At 38.4% G+C, this 22,679-nt stretch overlaps 1 protein-coding gene across 3 annotated transcripts; it reads right to left on the bottom strand.

The window, feature by feature from the left end:
- Positions 1 to 686: 686 nt before the first annotated feature.
- On the bottom strand, positions 687 to 21,609 carry dpysl2b (dihydropyrimidinase like 2b). Of its 3 annotated transcripts, XM_056736346.1 has the most exons (15): positions 21,593 to 21,609; positions 21,038 to 21,308; positions 12,361 to 12,449; positions 11,890 to 12,074; positions 10,837 to 11,001; positions 10,647 to 10,708; positions 10,431 to 10,511; positions 10,057 to 10,125; positions 9,832 to 9,952; positions 8,951 to 9,107; positions 8,617 to 8,758; positions 8,240 to 8,410; positions 6,116 to 6,295; positions 5,177 to 5,342; positions 687 to 5,097 (listed from the first exon to the last, which is right to left on the bottom strand). In XM_056736346.1, the coding sequence occupies exons 2-15, from the start codon at positions 21,278 to 21,280 to the stop codon at positions 5,006 to 5,008; spliced, it is 1,923 nt and encodes a 640-aa protein (XP_056592324.1). In that variant the 5' UTR covers positions 21,281 to 21,308; positions 21,593 to 21,609; the 3' UTR covers positions 687 to 5,005. The 3 variants fall into 3 exon arrangements, with proteins under 3 accessions (XP_056592324.1, XP_056592323.1, XP_056592325.1); XM_056736345.1 differs by lacking the exon at positions 21,593 to 21,609 and having other exon boundaries at positions 21,038 to 21,370; XM_056736347.1 differs by lacking the exons at positions 21,038 to 21,308; positions 21,593 to 21,609 and adding an exon at positions 18,978 to 19,257.
- Between the last annotated feature and the right edge of the window lie 1,070 nt (positions 21,610 to 22,679).

Raw genomic sequence — 22,679 nt, 5'->3', positions numbered from 1 at the left:
CTCCAATTGAACAGACAAAAAATCACAGAGCCATTTCTCAAAATATCTTCTTTTGTGTTTTACTTTCATAGTCATATTCAAGTTTAAACCACATGGAGATAAATAAACGTTGAAAGAATTTTTATTGTCAGGTGAACTACCCCCTTAAACTACTATCTTCAGCAGAACACAAAAGAAGATATTTTGAAGAACTGGCCCCCAATCACTTGCATTGGTTTTGTGTCCATACAACAGAAGTGAATGGGTGCTGTTCGTTTTCCAACTTTTTTCTAAATGTCTTCTTTTGTGTTTTGCAGAAGAAAGAAAGTCATCAAGGTTTGAAATGTCAAGAAAATTATTAAATGATGACAGCATTTTCATTTTCGGATGAACTATCAATTTAACAATCTAATATATTTAGCAATTATTCATTATTGATTTGAATTTTTTACTACTTTCTGGATATGACCGGGTTTTACTTTTTTATTTTTCAAAGTGATATATACTGAAGACTCGGTATATGTTAGATTCATTAGTCAATTCAGTTCTCTTTACAGATACATTGCTATTTTTCCAAAGCAACACAAATGCCCTCATTGGCTAAAAGACATGGATCTCAATGACATTTATTCACTTGGCAGATGCTTTTATCCAAATCAAGTCACAAAGGAGAAACACAACAAAGAGAATCATCCTGACAAGGCAAGGACAGGAAAAGGACTTCTTTATTCACTTTTCTTTTTTACATCACTATCAAGGGATTTGACACTTCAGAGCAAGCGGACATCCTCACACTGCACAGCCAATAGAATAAACACCAGCACACGACGACAGTTTCATTTGTGGAATGGGGGCGGGGCAAGAGAGGGGGCGGGGTTATAAATCACTGGCAATTTCTGAATTAATGATCTTTCAGATACCATCTGCATTTTGATCACATACCAGGAATAGAAAAACATTCAGGCTTACATAGCAAAGTGTGTGTTTGAGAGAGAGAGAGTGTGTGTGCTTGTTGTAAGTGCCAACAGCTGCTCTGAGATCAGTGGGAGTGTTTAAGGCATGTTTGTCTGAACTCTTGCATATGTTCATAATATCTATTAGAGTCTACGGCATTTTCAACAGGGTGTCTCGGCGGGCAAATGATGTGTAACTCGCATATGACAATTCTGTTCTCAAGTTATACTGTATTTCCACATCAACTTTAAAAGAAATTAAAACTTTTTTGTTGCAATGAGGTTACTTTCGTGTACAAAATTGTCTACATTTTAATATTGTGTTAAACAAGAAAAATCCAGGTGGGGTATATGAAAACATTTCCTATTATCTGAAAATCCAGAGTAACTTAAACTTGCCTTAAAGGGACAGTTCACCACAAAAATGAAGATTCTGTCATGATTTACTCACTCTTGAGTTGTTGCAAATCTAAAGATATTACTGTGTTCTGATGAACATAGAGAAAATTATTTGGCCACCATTGACTATACCATATAGGGAATACTGCTCTCTGAATTTCTTTGAACACAAAAGAAGATATTTTGAAGAATGTTTAAAGGCAAACAGTTCTGGGGCACTTTTGTCAATCATTGTCATTTTTACTATGGTAGTCATGGGGTCGAAGAAACGTTTGGTTACAAGCATTCTTCCAAATATCTTTCTCTGTGTTCTTCAAAACAAATGATGACACAATTGCCATATTTAAGTGAACTGTCCATTTAAGGATTTTTTGCAACATCCCACTTTAAAAAGTTGAGTACAAATATGGTTTCTAACATTTCGATCCAAAATTAGATAAAATGATACATGTTTCGATGTTGTTTTTAAAACACCATGCCCAGAAGGGTTGCTAGGGGGCAAGCTTCCGATTTGTAATGTGTTGCCATGGTGACAAATAAATAGTCACATCCTGTTGTGCCACAGAGCCAGTGGTCATAGTAACAGTGTAAAAGCAATGAAGTCATGAAGAACAAGACAAGAAACAGACAGGAGGTGATAACAAGCAGAATTATACTGTATGAGTTGACTTTCCACACTTAAATAGTTTTCAAACTGCCTCCGTGAACAAGAATACATCATTGTAACCTTGCATCAACCTTTGTGCACATTCCAACAACCAGCCATCACACGAACACGTTCTCACGCTTCGACAAATCAACTTCTCGGACTCTGAAGTTTGCTTCAGTTGTTAACAAGTAAAGTTTGACCAAATTACATTTAGATCTTGTAGTTTTGGTTATATCTCACTACACATCAAGTATGCAGCATCTTTTAAGCAGCCATTCATTTCTAAGGTTTAAAGGAATAATTTTCCAACAAAACAAAACAAAAATTGTACCTTCATGTCTTTCACAACCTGTAGGAAGTGGAAGACAATAGGAGGAAATTGTATCACAATGTCCAAACAAATGTTTTGCATACAATGAGAGTGAATTTCTGTGGTCAATAATTTGAATGTTAGTGTTTTACTCACAGAACACTTCAAAAGGTTTGGGTTACGTCGCACAAGTCGTGTGAACTACTTTTATAATGATTCATTTAGTTTGAGGTGCTTGACATCACCCATTCCCCATCCACTTAGAGATCAGTGTAAACATTTCTAAACATTTCTCCTTTTGTGCCCCGCAGAAGACATATTCTCATACAGGTTTGGAATGACGTAAAGCTAATTAAATGCTGACAGCTGACTTTTTTGAGGGTGAACTATCGCTTTAAGAGCAAGAATGAGCGCTTGAAAGCTATGAGAGCTTGCACTCTAAGTGTATGAATGTGTGTAGTATTGAGTCACAGAGGAAAAGACAAGCAATGGAGAATGATGCTACTGGCCAAGACTTTCCCGCGGATGTGCAAAGGAAAAGAAAACAGCTGGAGGATGGCTTTATGAAATGAAAACCAGACCGAACCTAAAGGAAATGAAAAACAAGCAAGGGGTGAGAGCGTCGGTCTGCTACCGCTAATCTTTCAAGGAAAGCACATTAAAACCCAGTTAAAGCCTACTTTTTTTAGACTAATTTTTACTTTCTACGATGAGTTGTCTGGCTTGAAAATACTCAAGCACCAGCCAGAACATGTGGATCATGTTAGCTATTAAAGATGTTACATAGCTAACCTAGGAGGACAATGCATAGCCCTTCTTTCTGTCAGGGGACGACTGAAAAAAAATGACACAAACGGTGCTAGTGAAAAAGGCAGTTGTTGAAAATCACATTGATGTACCTCTATTTTATTTTCTGATATGACAGGACGTGGCATTCATTACGGTACTAAAACAGACGTTAAAAACAAGGACGTAGCGAGTCTTGCGAGGGTACTACGAAAAGGAGTCAAGGGACAAATCTGGCACCTTTGTATCGGTTAACCGGCTATTTTACAGCCTTTCGAGTTTTTTTTAACAAAAGACATGAACAAGCTTATGCAAGAGTACTCAAAACATACATCTCAGGCACAGCTTGAAGTTAAGGATACAAAAAGACACACAGCTTCTATCAGCGTAGCACATTTGTTGACAGCATAAATACTTAATACTGTTAAATGTTCGAGTACAGGACTCTCAAAATGTACAGCAACAATGTTATTGGCTCAAAATTCAAGTCAGTGTCATCTCTCATGTTACTGATGGGACACCAAGAAAGAGTTCTTTATCAATCTCATACCTGAACTCATTGAGTTTTGCAGTTTTGGAATGCACCTGTCCCTTACGAAAATGGACCGGGGTTCGATTAAGAACCAAAAAAACATAGTTATTGTAGTAAAACCTTGGTTACCACAAAAAAACATGGTTATAATGCACCGATACAACTGATATCGATAGCCGATTATTCAGTATAATATCTGACGATATCGATTCTTAAGAATAAGTTAATATTTGTTAACTTTCTGAATGTTATTAGTTCATTTATTGATTATTATTATTGAACATTAATATATATACAGAGCACAAATAGATTGGATTTTCCTGTCGTCTTTTCATTGACGAGATATATCGGCCCTGATCATCGGCTGTTTTTAAATGATCGTCCGATAGCCTGAAAAAATTACTCAACCGATACCGATTACTGGCCGATATATCGGTGCATCTCTTGTTTTGATTCAAAGTAGTAATAGTAATAATTGGCAATAGTAATCAATACACCAAAAAATGCGATCATAAAAATTTTACTATAACAAACCACGGCTCATTTTGTAAGGGATGCTTGAAATTGACTCCCAGAGAATATCCTGAAAGCGGCTTAACCGTTTACACTTTATTCACAGCCAAATGTAGCCAATAATGTTTGCTGATTCTTAACCTTTACATATTAAAGTAAAGTAGTTAAAAACTAAGATATGAAATGAAAGGAACTATAATCACTTGCAGCCGACAATTTTTCCCAATGATACTAAGCCTTATTTGTTAATTGAACATCTCAGTTTCTAAAACAACAAGTTTTTAATTAACGAGGCTTGTTGGTTAATCATAGGGAAAGCTTTCTTTAACATTCTGAGTAAAGAAATGATCGCATTAAATGCCATGAAAAGGCAATGGTCAGATGTTCATTATTGGTCTTGGGTAAAAAAGACATTCCTAATAAGACATTTCCATGTTAATATAGCGACAAATATTGAAATTCTCGGTGTGATTGAGCATGACACTCTAACCCTTGCCGTGTTAATAAGTAACTATGATAAACAACAGCTTGATCCCTCGAACGCAAATAAAGTTAAATACAAAAATAATAACATAACTCATGGTGGGTAGAAAGTACAGTATAAAAATCATACAATCAGAAGTGCTCAAATGTGAATGTTACATTGTTTCGTCTTTCTTCGAATGAGGCAAATACTTTTTTCTCTACATGTCTCCTTTAGGAAGTGGTGTAGGGTTGGGAAAGGTGGGATGGGGCAAAAGGTAAGGGTTTGGGCATCTGGGAAGCGGAGAATCATCGCCCTAAACAGGGTTTGTCTCTCGATAGGACAGTGGACTTAGCAAACACCTCCATTTACAGACATCCCTCCCCCCAAACCCCTGTTCTCCGGTCGGCTGAAGGGAGGTCTAGCCCAGGCTGGTGATGTTGGCCCTGCCACCAGGGGGCGCAACGATACGCTGGGTGTTGCGCCGAGGGATGTTGTCGTCAGCTTGAGCACCTGAAATGAGATGAATTAAACATCAGCTATCTATAAATAAATTATTTGGCTCTTTTTTTGTAATTCTTAAAGTACTTACCAGAAAGGCTAAAGCCAGACTGGTGGAGGTTGCGGACGGGTTGAGCAGCTTGTTTGGCAGGAGAGGTCTTGGCGGAGGATGCGGGGGTCAAGGCCTTGGGCGTAACCGTAACTTCGCAGACAGGCCCATCGTAAAGTCCTCGTGGGACGCCTCTCAATTCAGCGAGCTGAAGAACAACGGGGCATGATTATGTGAAACACTTCTTTTAAACAAAATTATAGTTTTCATATTTTTTAGGTACTTACACCTACATATACCTCAAATAGAAAGAGAGAAGTGTAGGCTAGGTGCAAAAATAATATATATACGGTATAATGTAAGTATACTATATACTATAACTAAAAGTGCACTCAATGTATTGCTTTTACACTTGAAGTACACTTAAATTATATACACTAAAAACTAAATTTATAAACTAAAAAGGGTGCCAATTTAGTCTGAAGTTGTACTGAAATACTACACTTAAAGCAAACTTACAAGTTTACTGCTACTCCATTGATGTTAATTTGTTTACTAAATAAAATATAGTTTGAAATATACTGAAACTTAAGTATACTTAAAGTGATAGTCCACCCAAAAAATACAATTCTGTCATTATTTACACGTCCTCATGTCATTTCAAACCTATGTGACTTTCTTTCTTCCGCAGAACACAAAAGAAGATATTTTGAAGAATGTTGTTAACTGGCCCCCATTCACATTGGGTCACATACATTAGAAGTCAATGGGTAGTGCTGTTCGGTTACCAACTTTCCTCAAAATATCTTATTTTGTGTTCTGTGAAAGAAAAAAGTCATACAGGTTTAAAATGACCATAAACAGTAACATTATCCACCTTCAATAGACTTTCAAACGCTGACAAACCTTATATTGGCAGATGTCGATAATGGTCCCATCATTGTAGACAAAAAATCCAGAATAAACTTCAGCCTCACTCACCCTGCTGCGAGCCTTTATCCTCTTGTAAACGTAGTCAGGGAAGGGCTTACGGGTCACATAACGTCCAGATCCCTCAGTGGTGTGGAGGGTCCCTTCCTCCAGTACGATCTTTCCCTGGCTGATGACCACCAAGGGCGCCCCGCGCACCTCCATCCCCTCAAAGATGTTGTATTCTACTGCCTGGAGGACATCAAAAGGATCAACACAGTGAACCAAATGGCGCTGAAAATTTACAAACACTTTCCTTTTAGATGGTTATAAGATTTCATCACACGAAAAGTATGTTCACCTGGTGGGACTGTTCCACTGAATTACTCAATAATCGCTTCTACATAAAGCATCATATTTCAATGCAAGATCTGATCTTCAGGCGGTTATTTAAACAATGTGCTTTACTGTAATATGTACAGTACTGGGAAAAAAGGAATGTTGAAATTTAGAGGTCAGTGAGGGAGGAAGAACATAAAAGTTAACAGTGTGTGTGTGTATGCGGTGAAATAAGTGTGACCGGGCTTTCCAAATGATACTGGCGCTTTGCTAAAAGCAATAAAGCAAGACATAAAAACACCATTAGCTCATTCAGGCCGATAACAAACACACACATGCTTTCATTTTTCTCTACTACTTTTTTTCTCGCCTTGTTACATGAATTGTGCATTTACATAAGCAATGTCTTGCAGAAAGCTTTTTTTATATCAACATTTTTGTTTAAAAGTCCTTAAAACCAGGATTTACTCGAGGAGCAAAATTGCATAACATTGTTTTTAGAGACTATATATTGAGTTATTTTTCTTAGCATGTTAGCAAATTGATTTAATTTTTTTTCTATGCAGACCACTAAGCATACAAAGATCGTTTTAGTCACACATCATAAGTTCTAATGTATTTGCACTGTTAAAGTGATAGTTCACCCAAAAAGAAAAATTCTGTCATCATTTACTCACCCTCTTCTCATTTCAAACCCGTATGACTTTCTTTCTTTCGCAGAATACAAAAGAAGATATTTTGAAGAAAGTTAGTAACCGCACAGCTCTGGACCCCATTCACTTCTATTGTATGGAAACAAAACCAATGCAAGTGAACTGGGTCCAGTTTACAACATTTTTCTAAATATCTGCTTTTGTGTTCTGCAGAAGACAAAAAATCATGCAGGTTGGAAATGACAAAAGGGTGAGTAAATGATGACAGAATTTATATGTTTGGGTGAACTATCCCTTTAATATGAACATTTCAAAGCTGTATTGTCCATAATGGGATTATATGGGTCCATAATTTCTTCCAGCTGAAAGGTCGCGCCGTGACGAATCGATCTTCTTTAGATCACACATCTTTACGTGATATGAATTCATAGGTCAGAGTTCACCAAACGTAGCTTTTGGAAAGCAACAAAACTATTTTTTTCCGCATGAACTTGCGTTCCCATCTGCTGCATCCATATGCGTATGAATGGAAGTCAATGGAGCAAAGTCTAGTGTGACCGCAGCATAAATCAAACTAAAAAAAACGAGGAAATGTGTTGCCAATAGGACATAAAATATCTTGAAAGCTAATGCATGGCCTCTTGTATGCACAGAAATAGCTACATGTTCCAAACATGTTCCAAAGCATCCAAACCAGAGGGGAAACATCAAATTACCCCAGAACAGCCGAGAATGACATCACTCTCATGAGAAACAGATCTGATCGGCACAACACAGTGCTGTTCTATGGCTGGAACTGCAAATCGCTGCCATAAAACACACGTCTGGCCACGGCTGTAGTACATTTTTATACTATCAATACAGTTCTCACATGCTTTTGGTATTAAGCTCGTCGTTTTGAGCTCTAAACTGAAACAACCTGAAATAACATTAGTATAACATCCTGTTTTCATTATATCGTAATGCATTTCTTTTTTGCGTAAAACAGGATATTAATAACAAGCATTGTTTTCGTTCGAATAATATGCAGTGATGAACCGTACACATGCATAATGACCACACGGCCGGATTTACGAACATCTTACAGCAGCGCAAATGTCTCTTTTTGCGTAAAACTTTATGGGAGTAAAGTATTTAATTGAATCACGTAAAAAAGATTTACTAAGGTTTCGCTGTCACTGTTCTTGTATTATCTGGTACTCACCAGATTGTGAGTCTTCGCTGAGATGATCTTTGTTACGTCGGGATCCCAGAGCACCAGATCAGCATCTGAGCCCACTGCGATGCGACCTTTGCGCGGGTAAAGGTTGAAGATCTTGGCGGCGTTGGTGCTGGTAACAGCTACGAACTGATTCTCGTCCATTTTTCCAGTAACCTACGACCAAAGTGAGACACGCCTCCAGAGTCACATCCACGTGTATTTGCTTTCCTATTCAGCTGAAAACATTCAGACTCACACGACTACAGACTAAGATGTTTATGTAATTGCGGTAAGAGCAGATACTGTAAACATAATCACACTGGTGGATTAAATGTTCTCAAACGTGATTACATGTCATCCGATTAGGATTTCTGTCTCACCACACATTTGTCCCAGATGATAGACATTCTTTCCTCTGTGCCGTTGGTCCCTTCGGGAATGAGGGTGAAGTCATCTTTACCCACAGCTCTCTGAGAGGTATTAAAGGTACAGTGAGCACTTCCTGTGACCTGCAGGTCTCCGCTGAAGCGTGCGGGTGAGAAGAGACAATAAATTAGGATGACAGATGTGTCCGATCAATTCATTTAAATTGTATCCATTTAGTGTGCCTTATATTTCTCTTTATGTGGACCATTGCAAGGGCGTTGCTATATGGTTGCTATGGTCCTCTGAATATTCTTTTACTCGTAGTATCATCCACTAGACAGATCATACCATGACAACAGTGAGTTTAGGTAGTCTGGCGTGGTCGGATCCGGACTCAAGGGTGGAGACGTGACGTAGGCGGCGGCCTTTGCCCAGTTCTTGCTCCAGTAGTGAGAGCCGTCCGTCCCGACACTGGCTGTGATTGGCTCTCCATACACTACGGTGCCTAAATGGTTGAATGATACTGAATTAGCAACAGCACATATAATTTCTATGTAATTCCCTTGCCTAATTTTAGGGCCAGACCACTATGATGTCATTTCTTTTTGTCTAGCCAAGAACAGCTGAATCATAGCATGCTGTGTGTGTGTTTTTTGTTGGACTGCAGTTATTCTTGCTCATAAAACCTGCTTCGTCGTCCAGTCTTATAAAACCTCATTTTAATGGCATGAAGAAAGTTGGATTAGCTAAAACCACTTCACAATGTTCTGTCCATTTACATGTTTTGAATGTTTCTACGAAAACGATCTTAAAGGGACAGTTCACCCTAAAACAAAAATTCTTTCATCATTTATTCAACCTTATTTTCAACCTGTCTGACTTTGGGGTAACCGAACAACATTCTCCCCATTGACTTACATTGTGTGGACCAAAAACCGCTGAGATATTTTCTCAAAATATCTTCTTTTGTGTTCCACAGAACAAAGAGTGAAGTTTGAAACCACATGAAGGTGAGGAAATGATGACAACATCTTAATTTTTGGGTGAACCATCACTTTAAATCAAGTTAGATCACATATCACCTGGGCAGATGCCTTCTGGCACAAACATCTAAGAACGCTGGTGATAAGGCTTATGTTTTACAATTTATTATATATATTTAATATAAATAATGTCAAGTATATATCACTTTATAATATAAAATAAATTGTCACGGTTAAGGATCTCACCTTTCTTTCTGGCCTGAGCGATGACATCAGCGGCACTCTTGCTCATCACCTTGGTGATATAAAGGGGGCAGTTGGTCTGATTGGCCACCGTCACGGAGCGGTTGACTGCTTCCGCCTCCACCTAAACAAGCCACAAACCCATCTCCATCCATCCGAGCATTTCAAAAAAGCTAAGTTTTAAGGGATATTTGACAGCCGCCTGTTCCCAGAATTCATTGTGCCTACCTCTTCTGGACGACTGAGAACGTGTCCTTCTGGTCCAGTGATTCCCAACTCCAAGATCCTACGCTGTTCCTGTCGAAGAAAAGAGAAGGTGAAAAAAAAAGAAAAAAAACTTAAGGAATTTCATTCTTGAAATAACAATGTCACGATCTCAATTTAAACTGCATTTTACCATGAGTTCATAAAGAATGTACAAAAGACGGGCCAAAAGTCAACTGCAATTAAATATATTAATGACCTCGTGTTTGCTTTGGTTTTGCTTGCTAGTATAAAGTCTGAGTGTTGGTTGTAAGACACGTGTTTTGATTTAACATATCCAAACAGCTTACGGTCAATAGTAACTGAGAATGTGGGACCAAGCTCTATTCAGATCTTACTTCGGCAATGACGTCTCCGTTCTCGGCGTGGACTTGAGCGATGGCCCCAAGATCCCGAACAACACTGAAAACTTCATAGATCTGCAGGTAAAGAGACACACACACACTCACTCTTAAATGCTAAATATCATTCCAAAGTGACATTTCTTGTTAACAATTGTTATAGGGAACAAGAATTTATTCCTCAAGCCAAAGCCAGTAATATGAAAGTCATACCTGTGAGTCAGTGAGCTGAAAAACGTCTTTGTAGGCCAGGTAGACGAGAAAGGAGTTAACTCCTGCGTACAAAGATGGTGTATGAGATTACAGAGGTGAGTCAGACAGATATTAGATGAAACTGAGGAACAGTGAAATTCCTGGCTGATGGGGTCAGCGAATAGCGCTGCAGATGCTGACTGTTGTTTACCGTGATCTTGGACGAGAGCCTCCATTTCCTCCTGGATCCCTTTGTGCCATTCGGTGACATCCACGTGGAGAGAATAATCGCAGCAGACTTTGCTGTCCGCCCATTCACGCCACTGATTGAAGGCTGAGATCAGACTTGTTCCTGGTTCTGGCACAACGTGGTCGACTGTTCACACACACATAAACAGATATTACAGACCTCATGAAGAAAAAAGCCTGCGACTTAGATGATATTAAAGGGAAAGTTCACCCAAAAATTAAATTTCTGTTATCATTTATTTATCCTGTCATGTTGTTTAAAACTTGCATTTTCCTCTTTGTTCTGTGCAACGCAAAATAAGATATGGTAAGATAATGGTTTTGTGTCCAATGGTTGTGTCAATGTTGTTTGGCTACCAACTTTCTTCAAAATACCTTCTTTTATGTTCTGCAATAGAGTGAAAGTCATACAGGTTTGAAATGACATTAGGGTGAATAACTGATCAATAATCTTCATTTTTGGGTGGACTATCTCTGTCTTATGTGCTATTTAAAGCTCACTGTATCCATTATGTCTGCAGTGCTGTCAAGTAAACTTCACTACGGAAAAGATCTTAGCCAGCGGTTCTCAAACTTTTTCGTTGTAAGACCCCCTTGTGCGAGTTACATTGATTTGTGGGCCCCCAAATAAAGACTTACGATCCTAAACTTTGAATATGTCTTTGGTTTAACTAAAATTCTGTTATACAATGCTGCAACATCATTTCTTTTGGTTAGTGGTATTATTTTTCGGATGTTAGATTGCTTAAAATGTATGACAAATTTCTATATTTCATTAAATGCCAGAAAATCTGCTGCCACCCAAACCCATCTTGAGACCCCAGTTTGAGAACCACTGAGAATCATAAAGAATACACGATACACAAAAAATAACCCCCTTGAAAATGTTTTATAGTACTTATTTATAATAAGACCGCAGTAACACTGGTAAACCCACATATGGCTTATTATTAAAATTTTTAGTCTTAATATGTTGGAAATATTATTAATATAAAAATAGTAAAGTCATAGTTACTGATCATGGTGGTTCCTCCGGACAGGGCAGCGCGGGTGCCCTGGTAGAAATCATCCGCAGCGGTCATGCCCCTGTCGGGCATCTGGAAGCGTGTGTGCACATCGATGCCACCCGGCATCACCATACGTCCGTGGGCATCGATGGTTTTCACCCCGCCAGGCACTATCAGATTCTCTCCGATTTGCCTGTAGAGCGCAACATCGAGATCAGATATTTAAGAATTATGTTAGACACATGACGGCTTTGTGTAATGAACAGAGTGAAATTACATGATCTTGAAATTCACCAAAGCTTGTTATTAGCCTGTGTCTATGTGAAAAGCTGTGACAAGCCATCTTTTCAATTTTTAGGATACAACGACAGGCTAGATGTAAGATTTGGATTGGGGCAATACATCAGTGCATAATCATAATAAAATAATAAAACATAACAATTTGTTAGATATGATCAAAAGCAATCTGTCACACTTACTTGATCACGCCATCCTCCATATAAATGTCTGCACTGAAGGACTGATCATCATTGACAATCTTAGCTCCTTTAAGCAGGAGACGGTCACTCTGCAGAGACATATAAACACCGTTAGTAACATGGTCAAGTAAATATGCTGCAAATCGACTGATCCAGGCACAGCATCATTTAGCCAATTATAGATTTGAGCACAATTGTAGCAACACAAACATTCTTTACAAGAATCATCGGTGAGTTCTGTGGCTTTCACAATTATAAACACATGTTCATCGTAAAACATTTATCTAACACTGCGCTACAATGAGCTCAGTTTAACAAAGATGTGCGCTGTAAAACATACTGCTTCACTTCAATAAAATTTGGGCTCAAAAACTGATGTTATTTATTAGTGTGTATGATTTAAAGTCTAATGTGTTCTCACCTGCACTTTCCAGCATCCTGATTGGATGATATAACTTATATCAATAAAAATATCTTAATGGCCTTTCGTAGTCACGACCTAAGGCTAGTCCCAGATGCACTGTAGAAACTTTAGATTCATTAACTAAGATGTCATCACATTTTCGCTTCTTTGTCGAAGGAGATAAGGTATTTAAGAAACGCGCCCTGTAGAGTAGTTTCTACGTTTTAGGCAGTGGTTCTCAAACCTGGGGGGGCCCAAGATGGATCCAAGGTGGAGCTGCAGATTTTGTGGCATTTCCGGAAAAATAAGGATGCATCGATAGGAATTTTTTGGCCGATATCGATTTTAACTAACAACTATCGTCCTACTCTGATACTGATATTGTTCAATTGCATAGTACAATACTAGCCAGTTTTTCTGCATAAAATTAATTTTACTGAACATGAATTGGATCCATTTAAGTTAAGATAGAAATAAAATAAGACAAAATGACAATATTCAAAGGTGCTAAAGGTAATTTTTTCTATCCAATATTTATTTCATTAACAACATTAACTCATATTTGACTTGACATTGAACATTTCTTTAATAGACTTTAATACAAATAAAGTCTGTGCAATTGCTATTTCATTATTTTGCTCAGAGAAAAACTTTGGATTATTCAGACATGCAACTCATTGCCTCCATGCAAATAATTAATTAACCATCAGCATCTGCATTTTTCACGTTATTGCCGATATGCCCATGGTGTTATGCAATATCGGCTGATTAATACCGGTGGCCGATACATCGGTGCATTCCTAATACGAAATTTATCATAAATTGTAGGCCATCAAACATCAACAATATGTTTTTGGTTTGGTTTAAATTCTAAGTTTTAAAATGTTGAGTCTTTGTTTGAGGGGGGGTGCGCAAAGTGATGCACTCTACTCAAAGGGTACCTTACAATGATAAAGTTTCAAAAGCACTGGTTAAGAGCTACTGTAGAAACAACATGGTGAATTCCATGTAATGTGTATGTAGATAGAAATAGCTCATGCTAAGGTAATAAAAACATAATTCTTCCTTTTGTAAGGTCTTTAGACACCTCTGAAGACATAGTTATGTATATTATATTGCATTTCTGTCAATAGATCCTACAAAAAAATGACTGGACCTTTTAAGCATTAAAATTTGATAGTGGAAGAGATATTCCAAACAGACAGTCATATTTAAGTCAAAAAAATTAAAAATGATCTAATAAAATGTAAAAAAATATATAATAATGTTATAGTATTTGTACAAACGGTCGAGCCGTCCACCGAGCACCCAGGGCCACCGTAAGGAACCGCGAAGGAGAGTACCCCGGCTGGTTGAGGACCGAGCGGCAGTATGTCGGGGAACCGGACTATAATTTTTTTTTCCCTCTCTCCGCTCGCTCTTTCCAATCGCTCCGGAAAGAGTGAGTGTAAATGTGTAAATGTTTGCCAGTTCCCACCCCCTTCCTTCCTTTTATTGAACCTCATTACAATACATAAATATTTAACCACATACAGAATATTTGATCAAATCATGTCACTATACGAAACATGGAACACGTGTCACCTGAGAACATTTCTTAGTTGTAAAACACAATAATTGTAAAAAAAGTGTTTTGAATCTGTATATAATCATCTTAAATAAAACATAACATTTTTAGATATCCCACTATCTCGTTGCTAAATCGAGGACATTTTTAACCAGTCATTTTAGGTTATTAGGACTTTTTCTATAGGAATTTGTCCTATACATGTGCAACAGTTGATTTTAGTTGCGTTTTATTTGCTGATTAGTAAACAAATGACAAAAGAAAGCTGTTCTTATGTATTATGAGGACTAAGTGTCAAGTGTATCATTTAACAGATAAAGAAAAACTATTTATCAAGCAACAAATGAATGATATAAAACTAATACGTTTCTCCCAACACAGCTGAGCATGTCTACGGTAAAGTTGTCCAGACACCCCGGTACAGCCATCACCATCTAGAATTCACTTTACATTCAACCCCAGCAGAACATTCATTTTTCTGAAAGGGGAACAGTGGAACAATTCCAATCACAAGGCCCTCAGCATCGTAAGGGGACAATGGCGCCTCTGTCTGCGTTTCTGCCTCTTTGCGTGCCTGTTGGCATCCCAGCAACATGAGGCCCTGGGTGGATTCTCAGGCCCTGCCCTAATTCACTTTGTGATGAAAGGAAATTCTCCAGTATCCTGACATCTACTACACATCTCTGGATGACATAAACAAGCAAAACATGACCGAAAAAAAACACTGTCTGTGAATTTCCACAGCATTTAGAGAGTTTACAGGCATACCAATCCAGCTTTTGGGAATGTAATTTGTATAACTTTATCATGCTTTACCATAGCGGAACTTTATATGTTTGGATATTTGCTCATGGGCCTCTGAGACCATGCATGTGGCTTTGGCGGTCAGCCACACTGAACAGCTGCTTCATGACATCCATTACATAACACAGGCAATCACCGACCAATCACAGCCGACGTACTGCACTAAAGCATCATGACATCATCAATCTAGTCGAAATGTTAACAAGAGGAAGTCCGAAATAAAAAGAGTTTATCCTCAAATTGCCATTTGTGTTGGACTTTCTCCATGAAATCAGCGTGTAACTTATTGAGAACAAACATTTGTCTTTCGTCTTGTGCTCTGAATGTTATAGTTTTAAACCACAGCTTAACCACTGTCAGCCATAAATGAATGTGTATATTTGAATGTTTGCCACTAGTCATTTGTAAAGGTTTCTGGGTTAAGTCCCGTTTTCCGTATCTGGACCATGGCTTTGCCAAACATGCCTAAATTGTTACCCGCTGTCTACGGTTTCTAAGTATTTTTAACCCTCGAATGAGACCTTTTAAATCAAAGTCTTAATGACACACACTTATCAAATCAAGCAGGATTTATATTTGATATGAGCCATATGGAGGACCACAGATTTCCGTTGAATACACCAGTCATGCATACACGTTTTATACTCTTGCCTATTGTTTGCTGGTTTAGTATTTTGAATATCAACTAACATTAAGAGTGCAGTGATGTATTTTGTGCTCAATTTGACATGAATGCAGAAAATAATATAATATAATCTGATGTAATATAATATAATATAATAAATTAATTCCAGAATAAAAGTGTACTGTGGATATTAATTTTCTACTTATAGAAACATACATGTTCATGCATATATTTTGGAAAAAATAAATGAATAAAAAATAACATAGTAAAATAATACTAAACATAACTATATATTTTAAATTATTGCTAAATATAAAAAAGAAATAGATGTAAATATTTCCTAAATATATATACTGTACATGTATGTCTGTGTATGTGTTAAGTTTGTGTTTATAAATACAAAATGAATATGCCCAGTACACACACATATTATGTCCCAAACTTTTATTCTGGATGTGATTAATCACGATTAATCGTTTGACAGCCCTGAAAATAAAAATATGGTCTGTGCCATAAACATTTATAGAAGCAGAAAAGATCAATATAGAAATGCTAATTGAGTCATCCTATATGTATCCACATTTGCGAGGCATATGTGTGTCTATATGATTCTGGTTCAAATGCCGGGCTGATCCATATCATCCTCTTATAAGAAAACTCAACAAGTGTGTTTGGCAGCTAATGTGCATGCGTGTTTATAACCAGCATGCTTGTTTTTACAAACACAGCCGCTCACTATGTTGTTGAATGGGGAAATCCTGTATGTAGTGTGTCTGGAGGAAAATCACATTCCTGGCAGACAGTTTGAGTAAGAGCTGAGATTCTGATGTATGTGAGTGTAAGCAGGAGACACTACGGGTCAGCCGAGCCTACTGGGACAGCTAACTAGTGTGTAATGGACCTGTTGCCATGGCAACCAGACAACTCTTGTTTTATTGGGCATCATAGACACCATAATTAACTAAACAGCAAAGGAAGGATCATTGGGTGTATCATGCAGATTCATATTTGATCATATTTAAGTTATTATCTAAACTAAAAAATGAAAATAAATAATCATTATTAGGAGGTTTTGCCATATTAAAAAATGACTCCAAACACCCATTACCCATGATAAAATCACTGCCAATGCTTATCGCATTTATATTAGTGTCTAATGAAACAACTACATAATTGAACTAACCATATATTCATTTACAAAAACTGCTTCCTGAAATCTGACCTCATAACTATAGCTAAGCGTGAGCAGGCAGGTGGTGAATTTAAGTCAACATTCATCTTTATTGAGGCCCGAGAAGGTGTCACCCACCTCCGCCTGTCTGCGCAGCTGACCAGTGCAGCTGGCCTGCCCAGACCCACCCCATTAACCATTCCAGCAGCCCTCCATCACACCGGCAAAGAAGCCATATGCTTATGTCTCTGAAATATGTGTGTATTCAGACCACGCCTGTGTATATTTGTGAGGAGACAGCAAATTGCGGTACAGAAAATACAGTGCCTAGAAGTTTGATAAAAGATCTCTAAATCAGACAATATGATGGTGTCAAGCTGTATCTGTGTTTGTGTATTTCTGACTGTCTGTGAGAATAGATGCCAATGCTCTTAAATATCACCGCTGTACAACTCCTCCCGAAACAATTTACAGAATTGTATCGAAGCCTTTTCGATGACAATATTTATGCACGGGGTCTTCGGGTCGTGGTGTGCCTGGGAGGTCCACTGTGTGCAATCCGGTACATAAATTCCCCTACAGACCGAAGCCAAGCTGTGAGTGACTACATACCAAGAGACCACGTGCAAGAAATACCTTTGATGTCAATCAACAAATCGACATTGGAGTGTACATTCCTTTCTCTTTACTGTAAATTGAGTTAATCTGGCATAGACACAACACTGAAGGACAGCCATTGTGCAGGGGTGTGGCATACACAGCTTTGAATAACTCCACAAGCATTCTTCCCCACGCACAGGGTGGTTTGTCCTTCACTTTTCTATGATAATTTCCATTTTTAAATATTTCGATTTTCTGCCCGCAGATGTGATCTTTTTTCGCCTGCAATTCTGCGCGTGCCTAGGGATGCATTCTAGGACTGGCTTGTCTCCATCCTCTTAGATCACTATGAGCAGTTGAACGAGGTTTTCTGAACATGCTGGATGTAAACCACAGCTTAAACTTCTCATTTAACAGCCTGAAGAATCTGAAAGGGTGTCTTGAAACTCCCCCCAAGTGCTCCCATCGAAAAGAAACAAAGGCACACCCCGCCACCAGCCGAGCTTGGTGAAATCTCCGTTCCACTGTCCGACATCTATTCCCAGCATACATTACTACCATGAAACTACACATATTTGAACATCTTGATGTTCATATTATCATCTTCATCTATAAGGGGTGGGAATGCATGACAATGTCCGATCTGAGATTGGTGGAGCTTGCATTGCACTGTATGCATAAATATACAGGGCTTCTTACCACATACAATATAATAAAAGCAATGGGACGAGGAAGGAAATTAGATCATTTTCCCCACGTTTGCTATTTTCCGTCATCCTGTACCGCTCCCTCATTTCGCCATGATCCCACGAGCGACTTTTCAGTGAGCTAGACGAGAAGACCCCCACTGACGACCACAGGTCAATACCAAAAACATTACCGAACCCGCGGAAACCCATCACATTTGCCTCTGCAGCCGCGACTGTCTTAAAACAAAGAGCGTCGCCGTGTCACCAAAAGCATCGCGTCCGCAACCGGTCCGCGCGTTTCCTTCGCGTCACAAATGGAGTCGGCGCGGAAATTCCCTTTCGATTTAAATGATCAAATACACGTTGAATGGTGTGATTCATTGTAACAATAGCAATACAACGTAGGAGAACCAAAACGCGCATTATAATCAGGCGTGGACCGCTTCGTTTAACGAGCGCGATTCGCGTTTGTCGCGTCGCGTCGCTTGCCGTGTAAATGGGGTGTGTGCTGCATTGCTGTTAGCGAGACACATTTATCAAAGACTTTGACAGCTCGACTTCGCTGAAAACGTCCAAGGGGTTTTGCGTTACCGGCTCGACCCGACGAACGCGTTTAATCCACTCACACAGCCCTCGTTTGGCGACTGTTGGGAACCGTCGTCGATTGAATAAATGAATTCTCAAGACATGCCAAATGCCGCTAAACACGCATTTTTCTGACCAATAGGCCCAATGAAAGAAGATATTCCATAACTCACGGTTATGCGGGGAATATTCTTCTTGCCCTGATAGCCCGACATCTTCGTGACGCTTTATTCCCTTTGACGAACCGTTATCGCTGCGATAATGGATGCAGAGATCTGCTTTGGGAGGGGAAATGACTAAGTTCAGATGAGTCTGGTGATATAAAGAGCCGAATGGAGGACACTGAAGCGCTATGAAAGACAAAGGACCTTCGCCCAATATCTCCTCTCCTCACTCTTTCTCCACTGATGCACCAAGTCCACAGACTCGATGAGACAAAACGAGATTTTCACAGCGGAGAGCAGCGCGCATGCGCACAACCCCGCCCAGGACAGCTCCTCCCAGAGTCCGGGTCCAGAGAGGGTGACCAATTGCTTCAGACAACAGTTTTAATGTTAAATAAAAAAGCTGTATTCTAATTTAAATAAAACTGAAAGAAAACAGAAGTCTATGTTAGTTCATTTTTCTTCTGTGTATAGTCATGAGCACTGATATCAGATATCAGTCCCATAAATGAATATGAAACCTGCTTGCAATAATATGTCCCTTACTTGTACACGCAAAGATGCTTTGATCAAAATATTATATCTTAACATATTTGATTTGATTATGTTAACAAAGTGTTATGGTTATATGCTCTTATCCTTCCGGGTGCTTTACGGTCTCAATGCAGTAACCTAAACACACTATTGATTTCTGCAGTTATTAGGTCTATAAGTGAGGTAAAAAGGTTTAAATCCCATTTGTCGAACACAGAACAATTTCCTGTTTGGTTGACTTGGTGACATCATGTTACCGGGTATTAAAGTAAAAATAATTAGGAATACCTGCACTGACATGGAATAAAAAATAAAAAATACAGGGGGTAATGTGTGCATTGTTTATCTAAATGTTTATGCGATTTATAAATGTTATTCTAAAGGCAAGGTGATAGACTTGTATAAACTTTGTAACAGATCCCAAGGTAGTGCCCTTAAAGGTCTGGTGAGGGGTTATCGTTCAGCATCGTACAGAATAATTGCCTCTGTTATTACTGCACCACAGCTATCAATGGCCACATATAACCTCTTGGATTACTGGGCTCTAAGGAGTAAGACCTGTCATTGTGAAAACGATCTAATAAAGTGCTTGTGGATCTCGTTTACAAAATGTAATATGTTTATACATTTTCTGCAAATAAAAGTGTGTGCTGACAGTTTTCAACTTTTAACTTTTATTTTGAAACATATAGACCACTTTGGAAAACGTGACCAATCCTGATCCAGAAGAATTTACTGTTTCAGTTTCTTAATACTATTTGACAGTTTGGATAAAAAAACACCAATAAAACATTTAAAAACGGAATCAAAATGTGAAACAAACTTTAAGATGTATTTATATGTGTAAGATTATAGAAGTAATCAAATAAAAGTGCTTCTGGACCAGTGTCTTGTAAAGTGTCTATAAAGAAAACGCATAAGACAAAATGTTGAATGCTCTCTCTTTTGTAAAACACTAATATGTCTGTTAACGGTGAGTACAACATGGTTCATATTAATAGGCAGTCAACCTATGAAAATAAGAAAAAGTTTAAAGTTATAGAAAAGGGCACTAAGGTATAAATATGCTGCATTCAGTCTGTTGATGATTTAATAGCTTATTTAAAAATTAAAAATAATTAGTTTATGTCTTATTGACGGTATGCACTCTAACTTGACAACTACACTGCACTCTTGGTGTATAAATGCACAAATACAGCTGCAGTATTGGGTCAGATATGATTTTTAATTTAAAATATATAAAGTAATAAAATAAAGAATTTATTTATCATGAAGTATGTATTCATAACTACATGGCGTTCCCCTTATTTTAGCTATTACTTTGAAAACAGTCTGGAGATAAATAAACATTCCTTAAACTATATTGTCGTGAAAATCAAACCACAAAATAGCAAAACGTTTCACTGGTTAATGGTTAAAGCAAAGCTGATCTAAAACGATATGTGATTAAAAATAATGGCAATCAGACTCTCAGCCATTCAAAGATTTAGGCGTTTCCACCCGCATGACAATGCACAAACCCCTGCAGCTCTTACCTCGTCGTTTAGGTTCTGGAGAATTTCTTTACCGGTACTTCTTCTGATCTCAACCTTTCGTGGTTTGGAGATATCTCTCTGCCTCTCTATCACTCGACCTCTTGCCGAGGACAGCGAATCGTTAAGCGTCTTTTGGTCTGTCGAACCGTCCACCGGGCAGAACATGCCACAGAATTTCTGTCGAGGCTGGTTGGGACTGGAGCTTCCCATGTTGTGGAAGAGGGCATCGCCGACAGAAGACATTTCTCTCAGACAATTTTGTTACAGAACTCTGAATGCAAAGGCACGTAAAACGGAAGATGATGTCCACAAGCTTTCATCAATCACACCTTCCAGACCTGCACATTAACATGCTGTTCATCACAACTGCGCAACCCTTCATGAAAATCACTAAACAATTCCTTAAACAATACAAAATTACAAAAATAGACGCCAATAACCGTTTATCATGCAACACGTCATTTTTTATTCAATTGAACACATGCATTGACGAACTGTATCTAAAACATTATATTTATAGAGGGGATGCCAGGTAGACAGTCAATGTTACCGTACAGCAGGCGTGAGATCGGACGGATGAAGATGTGACGCTCTGCTGGAAAGCTGGGAAGAAAAAAAGCGGAAGTGATGCGGCTTTTTAAGGGTTAACGATTGAATGTCCATATCTGAAGGCTCTCTTTTCCGGATGACATGCCTCTTAATGACTGTTGTGCTGCGCGATACCATCTGACACATCAAGTATGATTGGTGAACACGCGATTAACATGCAACATGAGACGTGTATATCAAGTTTACTTAAAGCGCAAGACTGGATTAAAAATGTGTTTGGTTTATTTTCTGGGGGTCTTCAGTAATCATTTGGAGAGTTGTAGCGTCACGCCCATGCAGGTTAAAAGTTAAGGGCGCTGTCCGTTCAGCACCACATGCGTCACCCGCGAGGTATGATTCAAGTTGCGTTGACACGACACAACAGGGCGCGTGTTTTATTCAGTGCAATTTATATATTCTTTGTCATGTTCACACGTCAGCAACTGCGTCGTTTTTGTTAGCTTCCGGGGAAATAAGCGTAGCTCTTTATGACAGCGAATGGCATTGAAAAGGTTGCGCGCGCTTTCGAATAGGGGACCAATTTATTAGGTGCGCTTAACTTAAACAACCCGTTAAGTTTATTAAGGAATAGTCCACCCAAAATTGAAATTTCTGTACTCATCCTTAAGTTGTTTCAAACCTGTATACATTTCTTTGTTCTGTTGAACACCAGGGAAGATATTTGGATGAATGTTAGCATATAGATTTCTGGGGCACCATTGTCTACCATATAGTAGAAATGTTTTTTTGTTTTGTTGAACACAAAATATCTTTTGAAGAATTTATGAAACCAATTCTGGTGCACCTTTCTCAACCGTTGAAATCTCAGTGGCTAACATTCTTCTCAATATATTTCTTTGTGTTCAATTGAACTAAGACATTTATACACATTTGGAACATCTTGAGGTAAATTCATGACAGAATTTTCATTTTTTTTGGGAGGACTATCCCTTGAAGGCCTTTTTTAAAGTGTTTTTAAGCAGGAGCTATTTTTGGTCCTTGGTCCACCTGGTGTGTTTTTCCACACTCCATTTCACCCACTGCAGACACAAGC

Source organism: Triplophysa dalaica, chromosome 22 (genome assembly GCF_015846415.1).
Source record: "Triplophysa dalaica isolate WHDGS20190420 chromosome 22, ASM1584641v1, whole genome shotgun sequence".
Classification (NCBI taxonomy): Eukaryota; Metazoa; Chordata; class Actinopteri; order Cypriniformes; family Nemacheilidae; genus Triplophysa; species Triplophysa dalaica.
Note: the sequence above shows the minus strand (reverse complement) of the source record. Positions and strands in the feature narration are given on the sequence as shown.

Excerpts from the sequence above, each read along its gene's own strand:
- dpysl2b (XM_056736346.1), bottom strand. The coding sequence starts at position 21,280 with ATGTCTTCTGTCGGCGATGCCCTCTTCCACAACATGGGAAGCTCCAGT. Across the intron at positions 12,075-12,360 it reads ATGGAGGATGGCGTGATCAA|GCAAATCGGAGAGAATCTGA; the intron begins GTAAGTGTGACA and ends TGCGCTCTACAG. Across the intron at positions 10,709-10,836 it reads GGCTCTCGTCCAAGATCACG|GAGTTAACTCCTTTCTCGTC; the intron begins GTAAACAACAGT and ends CTTTGTACGCAG.